Raw genomic sequence first — 18715 nt, 5'->3', positions numbered from 1 at the left:
GCCTGCGGACCACTGGGCCTGATCTGCAGGTTGGTCACAGGTCTGCTCACCCTGCGGGCACGGGTGGCGGTTCCACTCCGCCCCCACTCCAATTGGGGTCACGTGACCACCACACCGGCAGGGCCTGATCCGGGCGTGGGAGAAGGATCTGCTCTGCCCCTACTCCAGTTGGGGTGACGTGTGTACCACGCTGGCAGGCCACTGGGCCTGACCCGCCAGTCTGTCACAGGTCTGCTTACCTTGCAGGCGAGGGCGGCGGCTCTCTCCTGTTATTTTTAGTACTCATTTGGATCAGGAACTTATTTCCCTTAATTAGTTTGTGACTCTTAAATGGTGAATGTCCATGAGTTCAGTGATTAGGAAGAGAAAAGGCAGCACCATTTGTTGAAGAGGCTATCTTTTCTCCAATGTATGTTTATGGCAACTTTGTCTAGTATGAGGTAACTGTATTTATGTGGGTTTTGTCTCCCTGTCTTCTATTCTTTATCATTGGCCTACATGTCTATTTTGGTGCCAATACCATGCCATTTTTGTTACTATAGCTCTGCAGTATAATTTAAGGGTCTGGTGTTGTGATGCCTTCTGTGTAACTTTTCTCACTAAGGATTGTTTTGGCTACTCTGAGTCTCTTATTTTTCCAAACAAATTTCCTTACTACTTTTTCTTTCTCTATGAAAACAACATTGGAATTTTAATAGGAATTGCATTAAATTTGTATAGCACGTTTGGTAGGATGGATATTTTGACATTAATTCTGCCTAAGAACATGGGATATCTTTCCATTTTCTGAGATCTTCTTCAATTTCTTTCTTTATTGTTCTGTAGTTTTCAATGTAGAGGTCTTTCACCTCTTTTGTTAGATTGAAACCCAAGGGTTTGTTGTTGTTTTGGTTTGGTTTGGTTTGGTTTTTTTTTCCAAAGCTGTTGTGAATAGGATAGTTTTCCTGATTTCTCTTTTAGCTGATTCGTCATTGGTGTATAGGAACACAATTGATTTGTGGGTGTTGATTTTATATCCTACTATTTTTCTGAATTCCTTTATGAGTCCAAGAAGCTTTTTGTTGGAGTTTTCTGGAGTCTTCTAAATACAGAATCATGTCATCAGCAAATATTGATAGTTTAGTTCTTTTCCTATTTGTACCTCTTCATTTTTGTCTTTCTTTTGCCTAATTGCTCAGGCAAGGGTTTCAAGAATTATGTTGAATAGAAGTGGTGAAAGAGGGCATCCCTTTCTTGTTCCAGTTTTTAGAGGGAATTCTTCAAATTTTTCTCTATTTAGAATGATGTTGGCCTTGGGTTTAGCATATACATCTATATATTTCTCTCTACTTATATATATCTATGTGTGTGTATAAAAAAATGTTCAACATCTCTAGCAATTAGAAGAATGCAAATTAAAACTACACTGAGATTCCATCCCACTCCAACCAGAATGCCAATTATCAAGAATACAAGTAACATAAATGTTGGCAAGGATGTGGGGATAAAGGTACCATCATACATTGCTTATGTGACAGCAAATTGGTTCGACCACTCCAGAAAGTAGTATGGAGATTCCTCAGAAAATTTTGAATAGAACCACCATTTAACCTGTTATCCTACTCCTTGGCTTATACCCAAAGGACTTCAAATTAGCATAGTACACTGACACAGCCACATCAATATTTATAGCAGCTCAATTCACAATAGCCAAGCTATGGAACCAACCTAGGTGCCCTTCAACAGATGAATGGATAAAGAAAATGTGGTATATATACAATGGAATGTTACACAGACATAAAGAAGGATGAAATTATGGCATTTCCTGGTAAATAGATGGAACTGGAGAATATCATGCTAAGTGAAATAAGTCAATTCCAAAAACCAAAGGCAAAATGTTCTTTCTGATATGGGGGTGCTAACCCATAACAAAGGAAGATAGGGTGGGGAATTATAGAAGTACATTGGATTGGCAAATGGGAATGAAGTGAAGGTAGGGGGGATGGGTACAAAGAAGACAGTAGAATGAATCAGACATAAGTTTACTAGATTCATATATGAATACATAACCAGTGTAACTCCACATCATATTTAATAAGAATGGGATCAAAATTGTAATGAGTTGCACCCCCTGTATGTATAATGAGCAAAATACACCCTACTGTCATGCATATCTAAAAACATCAAATTAAAAAAAATCTAAATGAATGCTGTTTCAGGTGTACATCAAAACATCAAAACAGAAAAATCGCAAACAAATATAAAGGGTGACATTGATGATTAGAAGATCAGTGCACCATAAGGATATAGAAATTCATAATGAATTTCAACAGAAATATGTCATTCTTTAAGGAATACATATAAATGTAGACAACATAAAATCAGTAAGAATTAAAACAATTTGAACAAGAGTTTATATAGAGAAAAATACAACTATAAAATTCATAATTTCAAGTGCACATCAAATATTAAGAAAAATTGACCATATGCTAAAAAATGCAACAAATCTCAACAAATTTCCAAGACTGAAATTAAACAAACTATTTTTGTAATTATATTAAATATCAGTGACAAAATGTTAACTAGAATGTTTCTCTATGACTTCACCAGCGAGTTCTAACCAAGATCCAAGTAAGAAATAATTCTAATAATTTTCCCCTTTCAGAAGAAGGAAACAATCTCCAGCTCAATTTATAATCTAATCAGTATGTTAGTCATCTTTCTGTTGCTGTAACAAAATACCTAAGAAAATCAACTTAAAGAAGAAAAGGTTTATTTTGATTCATAGTTTTGGAGATTCCACTTCATGGTCATTTGGTCGTGTCGCTTTGGGCCTTTGGTGGATCAGAACCACATGGCAGGGGTGCATTTCAAAGATCTTTTCACTACATGGTGGCTAGGAAGCAAAGACAGAGAGGAATGAGCTGGGGTTCCAGCATCCCCTTTAAGGACATGCACCCAATGACAGATCTTCCTTCTGCTAGGTCCCACCTGTACAATGTCCCAACAGTGCCACAGGCTGGCAATGAAGCCTTTAGAATATTGGTATTTGGGCATTTAAGATCCAAACTATAATAATCTGAAACCCAACAAGGATAATAAAGCTTCAAACCAATTCTACTTATGAACATAGATTTAAGAAATAAATATATACTAAATATTAACAACAAAATTTTGATATATATTAAAATTATAGTGTTCATGATTTAGATTCCCACTACAACCCTCACACCCAAATGCAATATTGGTTTAATATTAGAAATCAATTACTATATTAATATAATATTAGAAATCGATTAATTAACAGATTTAAAAGATGAAACCTACAAAAACCCTCCAGAAATGCAAAAAAGCCAGTATCAACTTATGACCAAAACAAGTAAACAAACAAAACTGTTTTGGCAATCTAGAAATAGAAAATCACGTAACATGATCAAAAGTTACCTATAGGTACTGGGGCTATAGCACTCAGAGCACTTGCCCAGCCCCTGTGAGGCACTAGGTTTGATCCTTAGTGCCACATACAAATAAACAAAGTAAAGGCATGCTGTTCATCTATAACTACAAAAAAAAAATTTAAGTTATCTACAAATATCTTAAAATATGGTCAAAACTTTCTCTTTGAAATCAGCAATAAGATAATGATGGCTGTTATTACTTTTATTCAGCATTAAGAGAGAGAAATGGCCTAAGAATAAGAAAGTGTGTCATATTTATCACTTCATTATAAGTCATATTAAGTGGTTTAAAACAACAAACACTTTATACCTCACCTTTTCTGTACATCAGGAATCCAGGGACAGCTTAGCTGAGACCTCTGGCTGGGAGTTTTGCAAAAGACTGCAGTCAAGCTGTCAGCCAGGGTTAGAGTCACCTCAAGGTTCAAGTCAGGGAGGACCCACTGCCAGAATCACTCACAGAGCTGTTGACAGACCCACGTCTTCACTGGCCGTGATGAGAGGCATTAATTCTTTGCCAGATGGCCTCGGTACATGGCCCATAACATGACAGCTGGCTTTTCTCACAACAAGCCAGGGGGCAAGGAAGATGGAAGCCAGGGTCTTATGGAACCTAGTCTCAGAATTGATATCCCACCACTTTCTATCAGTTGAAAGTATCACTTGGGCCAATCTACACTTAAGGAAAGGGGATTATCCAGGGTACTAAATATCAGGAAGCAGGGATCACTGGGAACATTCAGATTCTGTCTACCACAAAAAGGAAGAACAAAAACTATCAGTGCTGATATGTAACAAATGTAGAAAATCAAACACAAAAGTCACACTACATGTTTATAATTAATAAGAAAGTCTAGCAAAGTTACCTGACACACACAAAAAAATCAGTAAACAAATACTAGTTTTACTTAAGAGCAAAAAACCCAAATAACCCAATCAATAAACAGGCAAAAATTCTGAACAGCCACTTCACAGAAGAAGTACAATCAGTCAACAAATATGAGAAAAATGTTGAATATCTCTAGTAATTGGAGAAATGCAAATTAAAACTACACTGAGATTCCATCTCCAGTAACAATTATCAAGCATACAAGCAACAATAAATGTTGACAGGAGATGTGGAAGAAAAACTTACCTTCATACGTTGTTTATGGGACTGCAAATTCGTGCAACCACTCTGCAAAGCACTATGGAGATTCCTCAGAAAACTTGGAATGGAACCACCATTTAACCTGTTATCCCACTCTCAGCTTATACCCAAAGGATTTCATATTAGTATATTACACTGACGCAGCCACATCAATGTTTATAGCAGCTCAATTCACAATAGCCAAGCTATGGAACCAACCTAGGTGCCCTTCAACAGATGAATGGATAAAGAAAATGTGGTATATATACACAATGGTATAAAGAAGAACAAAATATGGTATTTGCCAGTACATGGATGGAACTGGAGACTATCATGATATGTGAAAAGGCCAAATAGAAAGTTCTGATATACAGATGCTAACACAATAAGTGGGAGTTGAGGGGGAACTTGGTATTAGATTAGACAAAGGGAAAGAAGGGAAAGGGGGACAGGAATAGGAAAGACAGTAGAATAAACCAGACACTTTTCTATCCTTGTATATGAATACGTGACCACTGTAACTTCACATCATGTTCAACCACAAGAATAGGATCATAATTAGAATAAATTATACTCTGTGTGCATATAATATGTCAAAATATACTGTCACATATATCTAAAGAGAAGAAAGAAAAAATTAAAAATGCCAGTTTTATGCCACATACAAGCAAAGAACAGAAAAAGAAAACTGTAAAAAAACATCAATAATAGGATTAAACATCAGTTATCAGTTGAACAGTAACAACTGAAGCTAGGGAATAGGTACTATTTTCTTTATTCTTTATATAACTGAAAATTTTGAGTTCTTAGGAGCAAATCTCACAAAAACTTTACAAACCCTTACAGAAAAATTTAATATTTTCTCATTAAATAAATAGAGGGATAGGCCATACCATGAACTGGAAGGCTTAACGTTGTAAAGACAGCAATGCTCTCCAAATTAATTTATAGATTCAATGAATTCCAATCAAAATCTCAACAAGGTGTGTTGTAGCTGAAATGCTGTTAAAATTTGTATAAAAGTGAAAAAGTCCAAAAGTATATGGACACCGCTATATACCTCACATTGACAATTCAAAGTCTGGCAATGGTATGTTTTGGTGAGGATGTTCTGCAAAAGAAGCTCTTTGATAATGGAAGTGTGCATTAGTACAACTGCTTTAGGAAATTACTGTTACCTATTGTAAGTGTCATACTTAGGTGGTGGAGATGTTTTTGGTCTTTCCATAAGTACGTCAAACTTTTTTAAAAAGGAATCATAAAAAAGAAAAGAAAGATAATAATCACATATACTTCCAAAGATGAGCAATAGAGAGAATATTTTGGAAAATAAACTCTGCCATAAAGGGCAAATAGAGCAGAAAGTAGAATCATTCTTTGCAACGTCTGAAAGTGAATCCTGAAACACTAAAAATAACCAATTACATTACACATTTGGAATGGAAGGTGGCACTCAAACTAATAGGAATACTTTTATCCTTTTTTTTTTTTTTTAAATGAGGCAAAATCTCTGTCAACAGCTGAAGGCGGTCTGCTACAAGAGAACAGCAATAGATCTCAAGTGCGATGAAAAATCAGCCCAGACTGTACCACAAGCCAATTACTAGGTGTTGTCCTTAGCTTTCTGGGTAATGGCTCTCAGAGGAAGCCTTCCACATGTCCGTGATCCAAGTGCTCCACTATTTTGCAAAAGGGCAAAGCGAAGCAAAGCAAAAAACAAACAAATGGGGCTGAGGGTGTGTGTGAGGGGGTGCCTTTTAAAGGTTAATACAGAAGCCCAAATCTCACTTATTTTCCTACAGAAATAAATGACTGATGTAAGAATATTAGCAAAGGCATTTAAGGATGCTTTCTAACCAATCTAAATATGTGCAAAAAAAAAAGGAAAACACTACATATGGTATTTAAAAAAACAGCATTTATTTACATTCCAAAGGACAAAGAAACTGAGAAAAATATATTTATAAAGGAAGTAGTCTAATTTTGCTTAATCCATTTATGTTTTTCACAAAAACATTTGTGAAAAAAATTGTATAACAAAGGCTTAATTTAGAATTATAGGTCTAAGGATGCCCAAAGAATTTGTCCAATTCAATCTTACGACTCTAGATAATTTTGAAATTATATCATTGCTGGCAAATGAAAACCTCCTCCACTTTTATGTAAAGCCCCCTAATTACATATGTTATAAAAGACCCAATTTTTGTAAAATCTGTCAGAGCATCCAACAAACCTGCAATAAAAGACACAGCTATCAAAATACAGGACATTAAGAATTTTTCTTTGCAACAATGAAAAGTGGGATTTACACAGGAGAAATCACAGTGGGTCAACAGCACCACAATAACAGTATCCAGGGTCTCTTGTTCAAGTATATACACCTTTCTTAAGACCTGGTTATCACAAAGATATCAGTAACTAGCATGTACACACACACACACACAAGTATTTTACAAATATCATGATAACAATAAAAAGATAAAAATATTTTTTAAAAAATATTTATTTTTTAGGTGTAGATGGACACAACACAATTCCATTATTTTTATGTGGTGCTGAGGATCGAACCCGGGTCCCGCCCATGCGAGGCGAGCACTCCACCACTGAGCCACAATCCCAGCCCAAAAGATAAAAATATTTTACCTTAGATTTTGTAACAACTTCAAGCCTGTATATTCGATTCATAATCTTTTATTGATTTGTACAACTTTAAAAATAGCATGAATTTTATAAAAATACTGACAATGGCTCAACATTTTAAAAGTCAGACAATCTGTATGTACACTTCAGTAGTCTGTATGTCGTGCTTTTCTTTCTTCTGCTCGCATTCAAAACAGCCACCGCCACAGAGTTTCTAAGCAGTGTCCCTGCAGAAGCATCACATTCGAAAACTTCTCGTTCTTTGAAATGGCTGGAAAGGCTTTCTCAGTGCCCACATGAGCAGCTGTGGTTTCGGTTTGTGTTTTTCAGGAAAGAGAAGCGCTTCACTTTCTGGCGTAGGAAATCGTTCTTGATAGACTTCAGGATAGGATTTCTGAAACTAAACAAGAGGTCCAAAAAGAGTCAAAAATTTATAGAAGAGCCAAGAAAACTGGGCAAGTTTTAATGAAGAGTTTCTGACCCCATACTCCCTGTTTTTATTTTTGCTAAATCATTCCATTTTGATGTCTATAGATCAAATTCATCTTTCCTTTGATCCAATCTTTGAACGAAGTTCTCCTTTTAATCATATTTCTTAAAATTTTTCCCACTGCCAACAATAAATAGACCTCACTTAAAAAATATTCACAAGTAACTCTGACTTGAAAAAATAACTTAAGTCCTAAGCAGTTAAGGAAAATTTGGGCCCAACTGTATTTCCCTATCTTCCTGCTTCTCCAACTCAGTCCCACCAACTTTTGTCCAAATGAAAAAGCAACCATTCTGATATAACATCATTTTATGAAAACCTTAAAGGGAGGCAATATATTCTTCCTTTGGTTCTTACCACTGAACTCTTCTCCACAATCACAGAGAGAGACAACAATGCCTGAGGAACAACAATTTGATAGTGGCTACCTAAAACCAATGGCTTTTAAACTCTAGACATGATGGTTTCAATCTGAGTTAACATTAAAAAAAAATAGAAATCTGCCCTCACAGTTAGCTTCTTTGAGTCATCATTCTGTTGGTCACATCATGCCACTCATCAAAACAAAGGACAAGCATAAGAGAACAGTTCCATAGATGAAGAGTTCAATAATGGGGAAAAAATTACATCCGAGAATGCAGATCTGGGAAACTGGCCACAGTTGTAGAAGCAATAGAACTTCTGAAATATATGAACTGAATAACACGCTATCAAACCTGCTGTGTCTCGAATGAGAGTCACACAACACTTACCAAAATAGAGATAAAAAGAAGAAACAACCTAAGAAGAGGAAGGAGGAAACCTGACTTATGAAGAATGTCCACATTACCTGCTTCAGTTTCTTCTTCTTCTCTTTGCTGGAGAGTTTGGCATCACTTATGACTTCCTCCAGTAAAGCTGCCAGGGGCTCCTGAGAGCCATAAGCTCTTTGGTATTCAAATTCCTCAGGACTAATTTGACGACAAAATGCAGGAGCAGGTAAAGTAATATCCATATCAGCACCTGGGTATTTTATCTGAGGCAAAGGGACAAAACGTAGTTTAGATCAATTACGGTGCATATCCTAGTAGGAATAGTATGTCATTTATCAATTTGATTTGGAAAAAGTATATTGAGAAATAAAAATATTTCCATAATTTCAGAGTAATATCATTTTTAAAATCATAGATTTGTCTATTTTTTTTTTTACTTGTTTAAATCCAAGACCTATTTTTTTTTTTTTTTAAGAATCAGGGATTGAACTCAGTGGGCTTAATCACTGAGTCACATTCCCAGCTTTCTTTATTCTGAGAGTCTGTCCTTAAAGTTGCAATCCTCCTGCCTCGGCATTCCAAGTCCCTGGGATTACAGACACCTGCCACCATGCCCAGCCAAGATCCTTCTTAATTTTTTTTTTTTTTTTGTGGGGATGGAGGTTGGAGGAGGTTAACTGGAAATTGAACCCAGGGATGCATAAATACTGAGCTACACCCCCAGCTTTTTTTTTTTTTTTTTTTGAGACAGGGTCTTAGTCGGTTGTTAAGGGCCTCCTTAAAATTGTTGAGGCTGGCTTTGAAATAGTGATCTTCCTGTCCAGCCCCACAAGCTGCTGTAATTATAGGCATGTGCCATTGCACCCGGCATAAACAAAAAAATCTATGCTCTCTTTAATAAGATCTAATATTTAAGGATAAATTAAACATAATGACTAAACAATTCAAACAGGTATAAGCCCTCTTTCACCACTTCTATTCAACATAGTCCTCAAAACTCTAGCTAGAGCAATTAGATGAAAGAAAGAAATTAAAGGATATGAGTAGGAAAAGAAGAGCTCAAACTATTCCTACTTGCCTATGACATGACGACCCAAAAAAGCTTCACCAGAAAATTTCTAGAACTCATAAATGAATTCAGCAAAGTAGCAGGATACAAAATTAACACCCATAAACAAACTGTGTTCCTATAAATCAACCAAAAGAGAAATTAAGAAAACTATTCTACTCAAAACAGCCTCAAAAATATATATATTTGGGAATCAATCTAACAAAAGAGGTGAAAGATCTCTACAATGAAAACTACAGAAAATTAAACAAAGAAATTGAAGAAGACTTTAGAAGATGGAAAGATCTCCCATGCTCTTGGATAGGAAGAAATTAATATTGTCATAATGGTCATACTACCCAAAGCACTTACAGATTCAATGCGATTCAAATTAAAATCCCATCTTCATTCATTATGGAAACAGAAAAAGCAATCGTGTAATTCATTTGGAAAAATGAGAGACCCAGAATAGCCAGAGCAATCCTTAGCAAGAAGAGTGAAGTAGGAGGCATCACAATACCAGACCCTTAAACTATACTACAGAGCTATAGTAATAAAAATGGCATGGTATTGGTGCCAAAAGAGACATGTAGACCAATGGTACAGAACAGAAGACACAGAGACAAACCCACATAAATAGTTTCCTCATACTAGACAAAAAGCATACACTGGAGAAAAGATAGCCTAGTCAACAAATGGCACTGGGAAAACTGGAAGTCCATTTGTAGCAAGATGAAATTAAATTCCAGTCACCCTGCACAAAAATCAACTCAAAGTGATCAAAAACTTAGGCACTAGAAAAGAGGTCCTGTGCCTAACAGAAGAAAAAGTATCCCACTCCTTGGTATCTACCCAAAGGACTTAAAGTCAGCATAGTAGAGTGATGTAGCCAAATCTTCATCATGTCAGCTTAGGACCAGAATTCCTTAACAAGACTCCTAAAGAGCAAGAAGTAAAATCAAGAATCAACAAATGGGATGGTTTTAAACTAAAAAGATTCTTCACAGCAAAGGAAACAATCAAGAACATGAAGAGGAGGCAAACAGAATGGGATAAAATCTTTGCCACCTGTACCTCAGATAGAGCATTAATCTCCAGGATATACAAAGAACTCAAAAACTTAACACAAAAAAAACAAATAACCCAATCAATAAATAGGCACTTCACAGAAGAAGAAATACAATCAGTCAATAAATATATAAAAAATGTTCAGGGGCTGGGAAGAGAGCTCAGTTGGTAAAGTGTTTGCCTTGCATGCACAAGGCCCTGGGTTCAGTTCCCAACACCACAAAAAATAAAATAAAAGTTAAAAAAAAAAAAGGTAAATGACACAAAATGAAATTTAAAAACAAAATGTTCAAAACTCTAGCAATTAGAGAAATGCACCTAATGAGATTCCAGTCAGATTGGCAATTATCAAGAATACAATAATAAATGTTGGTGAGGATGTGGGGGGAAAATGTACCCTCATGCATTGCTTATGGGACTGCAAATTGGTGCAACCACTCTGGAAAGCAGTATGGAGATTCCTCAGACAACTTGGAATGAAACCATCATTTGAGCCAGTTATCCCATTCCTTGGTATACACCCAAAGGAATTTAAATCAGCATTCTAACTACAGTGACGTAACCCCCTAGCAGTTCAACTCACAATACCCACACTACGGAACCAACTTAGAAGCCCTTAAATATGAATGGATAAAGAAAATGTTGTATAAATACAGAATGGAATATTCCTCATCTGTAAATAATGAAATTATTATATTCTTCAGTAAATGAACAGAACTGGAGAGTATCATGCTAAGTGAAATAAGCCAATCCCAAAAAACCAAAGGCTGAATGCTCTCTCTGATATGTGGATGCTAACACATAATAGGAGTGGGGAAGGGAAGAATAGAAGCTCATTGGTTTAGACAAAGGAGAATGAAGGCAATGAGATGGAAATAGGAAAAACAGTAGAATGAGTCGGATATAACTTTCCTATGTTCATATGTGAATACACAACTAGTGTAACTCCACATCATGTACAACCACAAGAATGGGAAGTTATACTCCATGTATGTATGATATGTCAAAATATACTTTACTGTCATGTAGGTCTAAAAAGAACAACAACCACCACCTCCCCCAAAAAGGTATAATGTTGAACACACTGAACCACACAGGCTCCTCCCATATCTGGAGGGTCTAATTATCCCTCCCTCAGGAATGGATAGAAATTGGCCCTTAGACAAGCAGTTAGGCAGAGAAAGGTACCATGACCATCCCCTCCTGCATTACTATTGAGAGTCAAGTGGAAAGAAGAAATATACAGACACTGCACCAGGCAAAAGGGAGAGGGGGGAGATAAGAAAAAGGAAACCAAGATCTGTGCATAAATGAACATTCATTAAAAACACTTAATTTCAGAGCACCCTATTATTATTCTGTATTCCCACTATATTATTCATTCTTTCATTTTTTTCATTTGGCTTAAAAAAAATTTCCCCCACCAGAAGCCACAACTAAAAATAAGTCTGTTGCCAAGAGGGGTGATTACATTAAGCACATCCCATGCCTAAAGATAGTTTATAAGATCAATTAGATCAACCTAAGACAGACAGATTGAAACCATAGGGCAAAGGGCTTACAGGACATGCCTTTTAGTTTTATTTTTTCATTTGAATTACAGGAAAAACAGAAAAGAGTCAGGATAAAGGGTGAGGTCTAGGTAGACTGCAACAGCCATAAACCTAGGGCATGAGAAAAACTGAGACACCTAGGATTGAAGGGCTCAAGGACAGGGTTGTAGACCAGGTCAGCAGAAGGCTGATGTCAAAAACATTGCCCACCTCACAGTTTGTCCCAGAGTCAGCCCAGAAACTGCCTCCAAACAATTCACTGGAATAGTCCAGTCTACCCTGTGCATTTTCCGAGAAGTCCTACTCAAAGGTGATGTGACGCAGAGGTTTAGTGGCCTCTTCAAGGCCTCTTGTAATCTATAGGCTCTCATGCTTGACAGTTCTACTGAGGTCTTCCAAGAGAGAAAAGGTAATTGGACAATTGAGTGGATACTGATTTTATTCAGTGCACATCACAGTGGCTCTTGTCAAGATCATGTTTACTCACAGCTAAATTAATCATCATGGCTCAGCTTTCCAATCTTCAGGTGACAGGACGGGGTTCATGAGGCCAAGCTGCTGCAATATATGCCTGGGCTATGTATGTAGATGCAGTATACAAAGCAACATAGTTCTCCTTAACAATTCCTTGCAGATATTCAGCAAACCATTTTTTAAAAAATTTTTACTTTTTTAAAGTTTGGTTCATAAAAATATTGGCAAAATCATTAAATTAAAATTAGTGTGTACTTTTTATCCACAAAAAATGGTCAATGTTGTATGTATGTATGTTGATAATATACAAAGAAGGCAAAGGTGCAAAGAAATGAACACTTTCTTATGCCACTGACACAAATGTAAATTAAAACAAGCAAAAGGGGATTCTGGCTATATCCTATCAATTCTTATAAAATGGTTTATGATCTTTGACCAAGTACTGCTGTGCCTTAGAAAATAGTCATGGATCAGGCAAAAATAATCTAGCTATGAAAATATTTATTATTATATTGCATGCAAATCAGGGAAAAATAATAAAGACAATCTAAACATCAACCAGAGGGCATCGTTTAAACGAGCTATGATATGTTCCCATTATGGAATACTGTGCTACAGTAATGATAATAATGACGCAGCAATGACAACAACACAACAACAACGGCAGCTACTAATGGAGGGTTTACTTTGTGACAGACATTACTGTAAGCACTGTACATGTATTGAGCTATTTGATTTCCAACACAATTCTATGAGACAAGAATTAACTATTATGATTCTCATTTATAGATTAAAAAAAAAACAAACAGAGGTTGGGGTAGATGTTGAACCAGAGTGACATTATGTAATTTGCCTCAGGCCACAAAGCTAATAAAAGGCATGTCCTGAATCAAACACATTTAGCTCCAAAGTCTGTGCTCTTGGCCACTCTGGTGTCAGTCAAGAATATTTAATGACGTGAGGAATTTTTTTATTGTATTGTTAAGTAAAAGAAAGTAAATCACAAAACAGAAAAGAAGGAAGGGATAAAGGCAGGAAAGTAGGGAGAGAAGGAGAAAGGGAAAGAGGAAGGAAAGAAAGACACAAAATACCTGAAAGACCATAATACTAACTATGAACATTTTGGTGTAACTGCTATTTTCTGGTGTATTGATCTATATTTCCCAAATTTATTCAATATAGTATGTTGATAACCACATAGTACTGATTTATACAACAAATCTAAGTAGTCATTTCATAAATTTTTCAATAATAGCAAGCACATTTAGTCCTTACTATATACAAGACTTATTTTAAATTCACTTAATCTTATAACACAATGTACCCAGAAGCCTAGCAATGTAACATGACTTTCCACTGCAAATTTCATAGGACAGACAATATCCCCTATTTTACCTGGACTCTTCGTAGATGAGCCACACGCTCCTCTATAGAAGTCTGCAAGGCCAAAGGGACTTTGAGAATCTCTTGGTAATTGTCCATCAGAAACGTCACCAACCTAGCAGCCAATAATTCATCCAAGTCTACTTCATCCTTGGAACACAAGATGCAGCAGGAAAATGTCTGAACCATCTAAAGACGGGGGAGGGGTAAGAAAACACAGATGAGCTGGTTCTTTTGTCCTCTGAACTAAGTCCATCTAGTTTGCAAAAAGAAGAGTGACCTCCCACCAGGCAGCTGGCCATAGGTGCTGACTGTCACAAAAGCAGCAAAAACAAGTCTATATCTCCTGTTTAAAAGACATGGTAGAGGGATGTATGTCCAAGCAATTTCTGAAAATTACTATCACCATGACTTGGATCATATAGCACTTATTTTTATTGGTGCATACTAGCTATGTAGAATGGGGTTTTATTGTGAATATTGTGACATATTCGTATATAAATAAAAACACTTTGAATTTCAAAGTACTTTATAGTCATTTAGTCATTTAATATCCTAATATAACTCTTGATTTTTTTTAAGAGAGAGAGAGAGACGAGAGAGAGAATTTTTTAATATTTATTTTTTAGTTTTCGGTGACACAACGTCTTTATTTATTTTTATGTGGTGCTGAGGATCGAACCCAGCGCCCCACGCATGCCAGGCGAGAGTGTTACCACTTGAGCCACCTCCCCGGCCCACTCTTGATTTTTTTAAAGCAAAAATTTTATAAATGTTTATTATTTCATTATTGATTTTGTTTTAAAACTTGGTAACAGTGTGCCTCAATCATTACGTCTTTTCCTAGTTAACTTATTTCCTCTAGGATTTTGTTTGTACATTTGACAATCGCCTTTGAACAAACTTATGGGACTTTAAAAGAAGTACATTAAGTGATGAAATTCTCTTTATAGTAACCAGAAATATAAAATATATACTTTCACAGAATTTATACTAATGACTCAATTCTCAATATCATCCTCCACTAGAGAGGATAATAAATGTATTGCTGACAATTTTATTTCAAAATCATAATTCTGTTGAATAAGACTTGATTTCCTCAACACACTGCAAATGATACTTTATCTTCACTTATATTTATGGATACAAAGAGACACATATATGGAGATTTTTTTTTTTTAACATGGAAACTATGGATCCCAGGGGATTTGTGAATGCCCTCAAACTATACGCAAATTTTTATACATATATTCTTATAGTGAACAGATGCAAAGTTTTCTTCAACTTTTCACAAAGGCCCATCAGCCCTTCCCCACCAAAAAAAAAAAAAAAAGAGGTCAAGAATCATTCCATAAATCAGACATGGTGGAAAGGGGAAAGGGGAAAGGGGAGATGCTCATTAGAGAATATGAAGTTCTTCCAGAAAGAGTAAGTTTTAGATATCTATTCCACAGTATGGTGATCACAGTTAATGATAATAATAATAATGTGCTATGTATTTCAAAATTGCTAGAAGAATAATTTTTAAACATCTCACCACACACACAAAAAAATAAGTTGGTGGAGTGATGGACATGTTAATTAGCTTGAATTAATCTTTCTACTATATGTGTGTGTGTGTGTGTGTGTGTGTACGTATATATATAAACATCACATCATATCTCATAAGTATATACAATTATTTGTCAAGTAAAAATGAATTAGTGTAAAAAAAACGTGTTGATATTACATAGTAGGATTCAAAATTAGTAGGTGTTTTTAAGCAAAACTGAAAAATATTACCACTCATAGACCGTTAGACCAAACCAAGAGATACATGTTCTCTCTCCTCCCAGGTTGTCTAGTCAAACTGTAGAATTTATTTCCTCTCTTTTTAATTTATTGTATATACCGCACCTCTCTTACTGGTTATAATAGCAAAGGCATTGCAATGCTTACTTCCATGGAGTTAGAAAAAATGTTGTTTGCCTGATAAATCACTTACTCTTTTTATCCACCCTTTGTTCTCTTTGTGTTGACAGTAGGTATCAACTTAAACAGGGGTCCAACAGGATGCAGCAGATATCTCCACACTCAGCATCTGTTCAATACTCACCCTTTGCTTTCCGCAAGGTTCTTTAAGACCCTTAGACCAGAAGCACACCACCAGTCTGGGTGGATGGCTGGCATGACTCTTTTTTTTTTTTTTTAAGATTTTTTTAAAGACGGAACACATATCTTTATTTTATTTTATTTTTTTATGTGGTGCTGAGGATCGAACCCAGGGCCTCACATGGGCGAGGCAAGCACTTTACAGCTGAGCTATAACCCCAACCCCATGGCATGACTCTTAAGCAGGCTGCCTCACACCTTCCGCTGATGGATTTGACTAGTAAACTGGACTCAGTTGAATTTCATTCCAAAACCTCAAGGACCTTAGATACTGATAATCAACCTACCAGTGTCCGGGTCCCAAGGCCTTCACACAGCGGTGGCATCTCTTTGTTTAAGCAGATCCTCGCCATCATCCTCATCAACAGCTGCAGCTTTCTCCTGTTTTCAGGAGGCAGGAGGAGGCAACAAATCTGAAAGGCTTCAATTGCCATTTTCTCTTTCTGTAACAAACCTGATTCAAAAAAGTTTTATCTTTCAAAATCTATAGCCTACTTGACTCTGTACTTTCACATTTAAAAAAAATATTATATTACTAAAAAGTGTATCAAGTCTTTTCACATATTCAACTGTACCTGGCCAAATGAATATAGATCCATCGTTACTCACAAATCAGCACAAAAAATACGATCCATCAACCAGAGATAAAATGTAGAACAAACACAGCTATTTCTTCCTCCCACCAGACAGATATCAAAGTTCACAGCACTCTTTCCCACTGAAACACAAGCAGTTCAAATTACACTCACCTAACCCTAGACACTCACACTGTTAATACGTCCAGGATTGCACCAGTAAGAACATGAATGCACCATTGCTGACCTGCATTCTCCCCAGGAGTTGTTTCCACACAATCAGCAAGGTCACCATCTTGCATGACTCACATACTAAATAATAGGACCAAAGCTCTCACTGCCCGTCTGTTGTCAAATGACACTGCTTCTTCTTAATGGAATCTGTCAAATAATCCTTCCACTTAGGCTCACTCTAGACTTAAATATGCTGATTAAATCATGTTCTATGCCATCCATCCTTGTCTCAGGAATGACTTTGTTAAAAATCAAGGTATTCTAATATTGGGCTCTTTTCAACCATATTTGTCCCTGAACACTCAAATCCAAGCCCTCTAATGAAGTGAAAGTGCTTCCACCAAGTTATTTGTTCTATATGCATCCTTTTCAACTTCTAACTAATCTTTGTATCGGAGGCAAACCCATCTTTAACACTGAATAAATATTATAGTCATCTGTGATACACCAGGAACTGTGGCAGGTCCTGGAAATGCAAAGATATCCCTGGTCCTTTCCTTTAAATTGCTGAGGAGAGACCTGTAAGCAAGTGACAAAAATGTGAGAGGTGCTGCATGAAACATTGCTAGTGACATACTAGGAGATTTTTAAGTCACTCGCATGACTGCAGCATAGGCTGGGGTGGGGGGTGGAGGGTTTGGTAGAAGTTAAGCTAGAAAGGTTGGCAGAAATGAAGTCTCAGAAGACCTTAAATACCAGACCAAGGAGCTTGGGTTCCAACCCAAAGGCAATGGATGTGTATGGAGAGAAAGGGAAAACAGAAGAGCAAGCTTGTCTTTTTCCCCACCCCTCTGTGGTGCTGGGGATCAAACCCGAGGCCATGGCTCATGCTAGGCAAGAACTCTACCTGAGCTAAACCCCCAGTCCCAGACCTGTATACACAGGTTCTGATCCTAGATGTACACATGTAGAACTGCTCTCAATTCTACCTAATCAAGTCCATGGAAGGAAAAAGGCTTCTGCCTTTTTATTTTAATAGACTCATTTATCTAATAAATATTTATTAAGCCAGTTTATACTCCAGAAACTATTTTAAGAGACAAGCAGTGAGGAACAAAACAAAATCCTTGTGTGGATCCCTGGAGCTTGCTTTCTAACAGAGAGTAGAACAGATATAGAAAGGTGATGTCAGGTAGAAAGATGCTATGGAGAAAAAATAAAATAAAGCAGGAAAGGAGTTGGGGAATAAGGAATGTGCTCAGAAAAACACTTCCAACATTTCAGGGAAGACTTCTCTCTAAGGAAGTAACATGTGAGCAGATTCCTGAAGGAAATGAGAGCAAGCCATAGAAACACTGGAGAAACAAACTTCAAGGGCAAAGAAAGAGCAATTACAAAGATGTGGCATGGGAGTACGCCATAGAGTGTTCAAGGAGCAGAACGAGGAAGAGTGACAGAGGAGTGCGAGGAGAGGACTTCTAATTCCCTGCTCCACTAAATCCCTCATCCTCCCAAGGCCAGGCCCCTACCTCTGGCAGCAGAGGAGCCACCATCAGTAACTTGAATGGAAAAGCCCCAGCTGCCCAATACTGGATTATGTGGGAGGAGGAAGAAGTGCTTATCCCCAAAATTAAAAGCATGAGATTCCCAACACCTTCCGCTGGAATGTGGCATACATTTTTACCAGAGTGGGAGAAAAACTCACTGTGAATACTAGTTAGGTCTATAACACTATTTGATTTGAACCATAGTTAAGCTACATGATGAATTAAGTAGGTCTCATGAGTTGGTCTTACAATTTAACCATCATTTATAGCTTTGCTTGATGGAGTAGTGCCGAG

At 36.7% G+C, this 18715-nt stretch overlaps 2 protein-coding genes across 2 annotated transcripts in view; both read right to left on the bottom strand.

The window, feature by feature from the left end:
* The window catches only part of Pde4d (phosphodiesterase 4D), a 1424195-nt gene extending 1420312 nt beyond the window's left edge, over positions 1-3883 (bottom strand). The window contains exon 1 of the mRNA XM_048800091.1: positions 3753-3883. The gene's annotated coding sequence lies outside the window, so the exon portion shown is untranslated. The remainder of the gene's footprint in view (positions 1-3752) is intronic.
* Positions 3884-6464: 2581 nt separating this feature from the next.
* Depdc1b (DEP domain containing 1B) overlaps positions 6465-18715 on the bottom strand; it is a 92139-nt gene continuing 79888 nt past the window's right edge. The window contains exons 7-10 of the mRNA XM_048799985.1: positions 16413-16591; positions 13987-14163; positions 8526-8711; positions 6465-7606 (exon numbers count right to left, since the gene is read on the bottom strand). Coding sequence (XP_048655942.1) covers positions 7445-7606; positions 8526-8711; positions 13987-14163; positions 16413-16591 — 704 coding nt within the window. The 3' untranslated portion in view covers positions 6465-7444. The remainder of the gene's footprint in view (positions 7607-8525; positions 8712-13986; positions 14164-16412; positions 16592-18715) is intronic.

This window comes from Marmota marmota, unplaced genomic scaffold (assembly GCF_001458135.2).
Source record: "Marmota marmota marmota unplaced genomic scaffold, marMar, whole genome shotgun sequence".
In the NCBI taxonomy this organism is placed as follows: Eukaryota; Metazoa; Chordata; class Mammalia; order Rodentia; family Sciuridae; genus Marmota; species Marmota marmota.
Note: the sequence above shows the minus strand (reverse complement) of the source record. Positions and strands in the feature narration are given on the sequence as shown.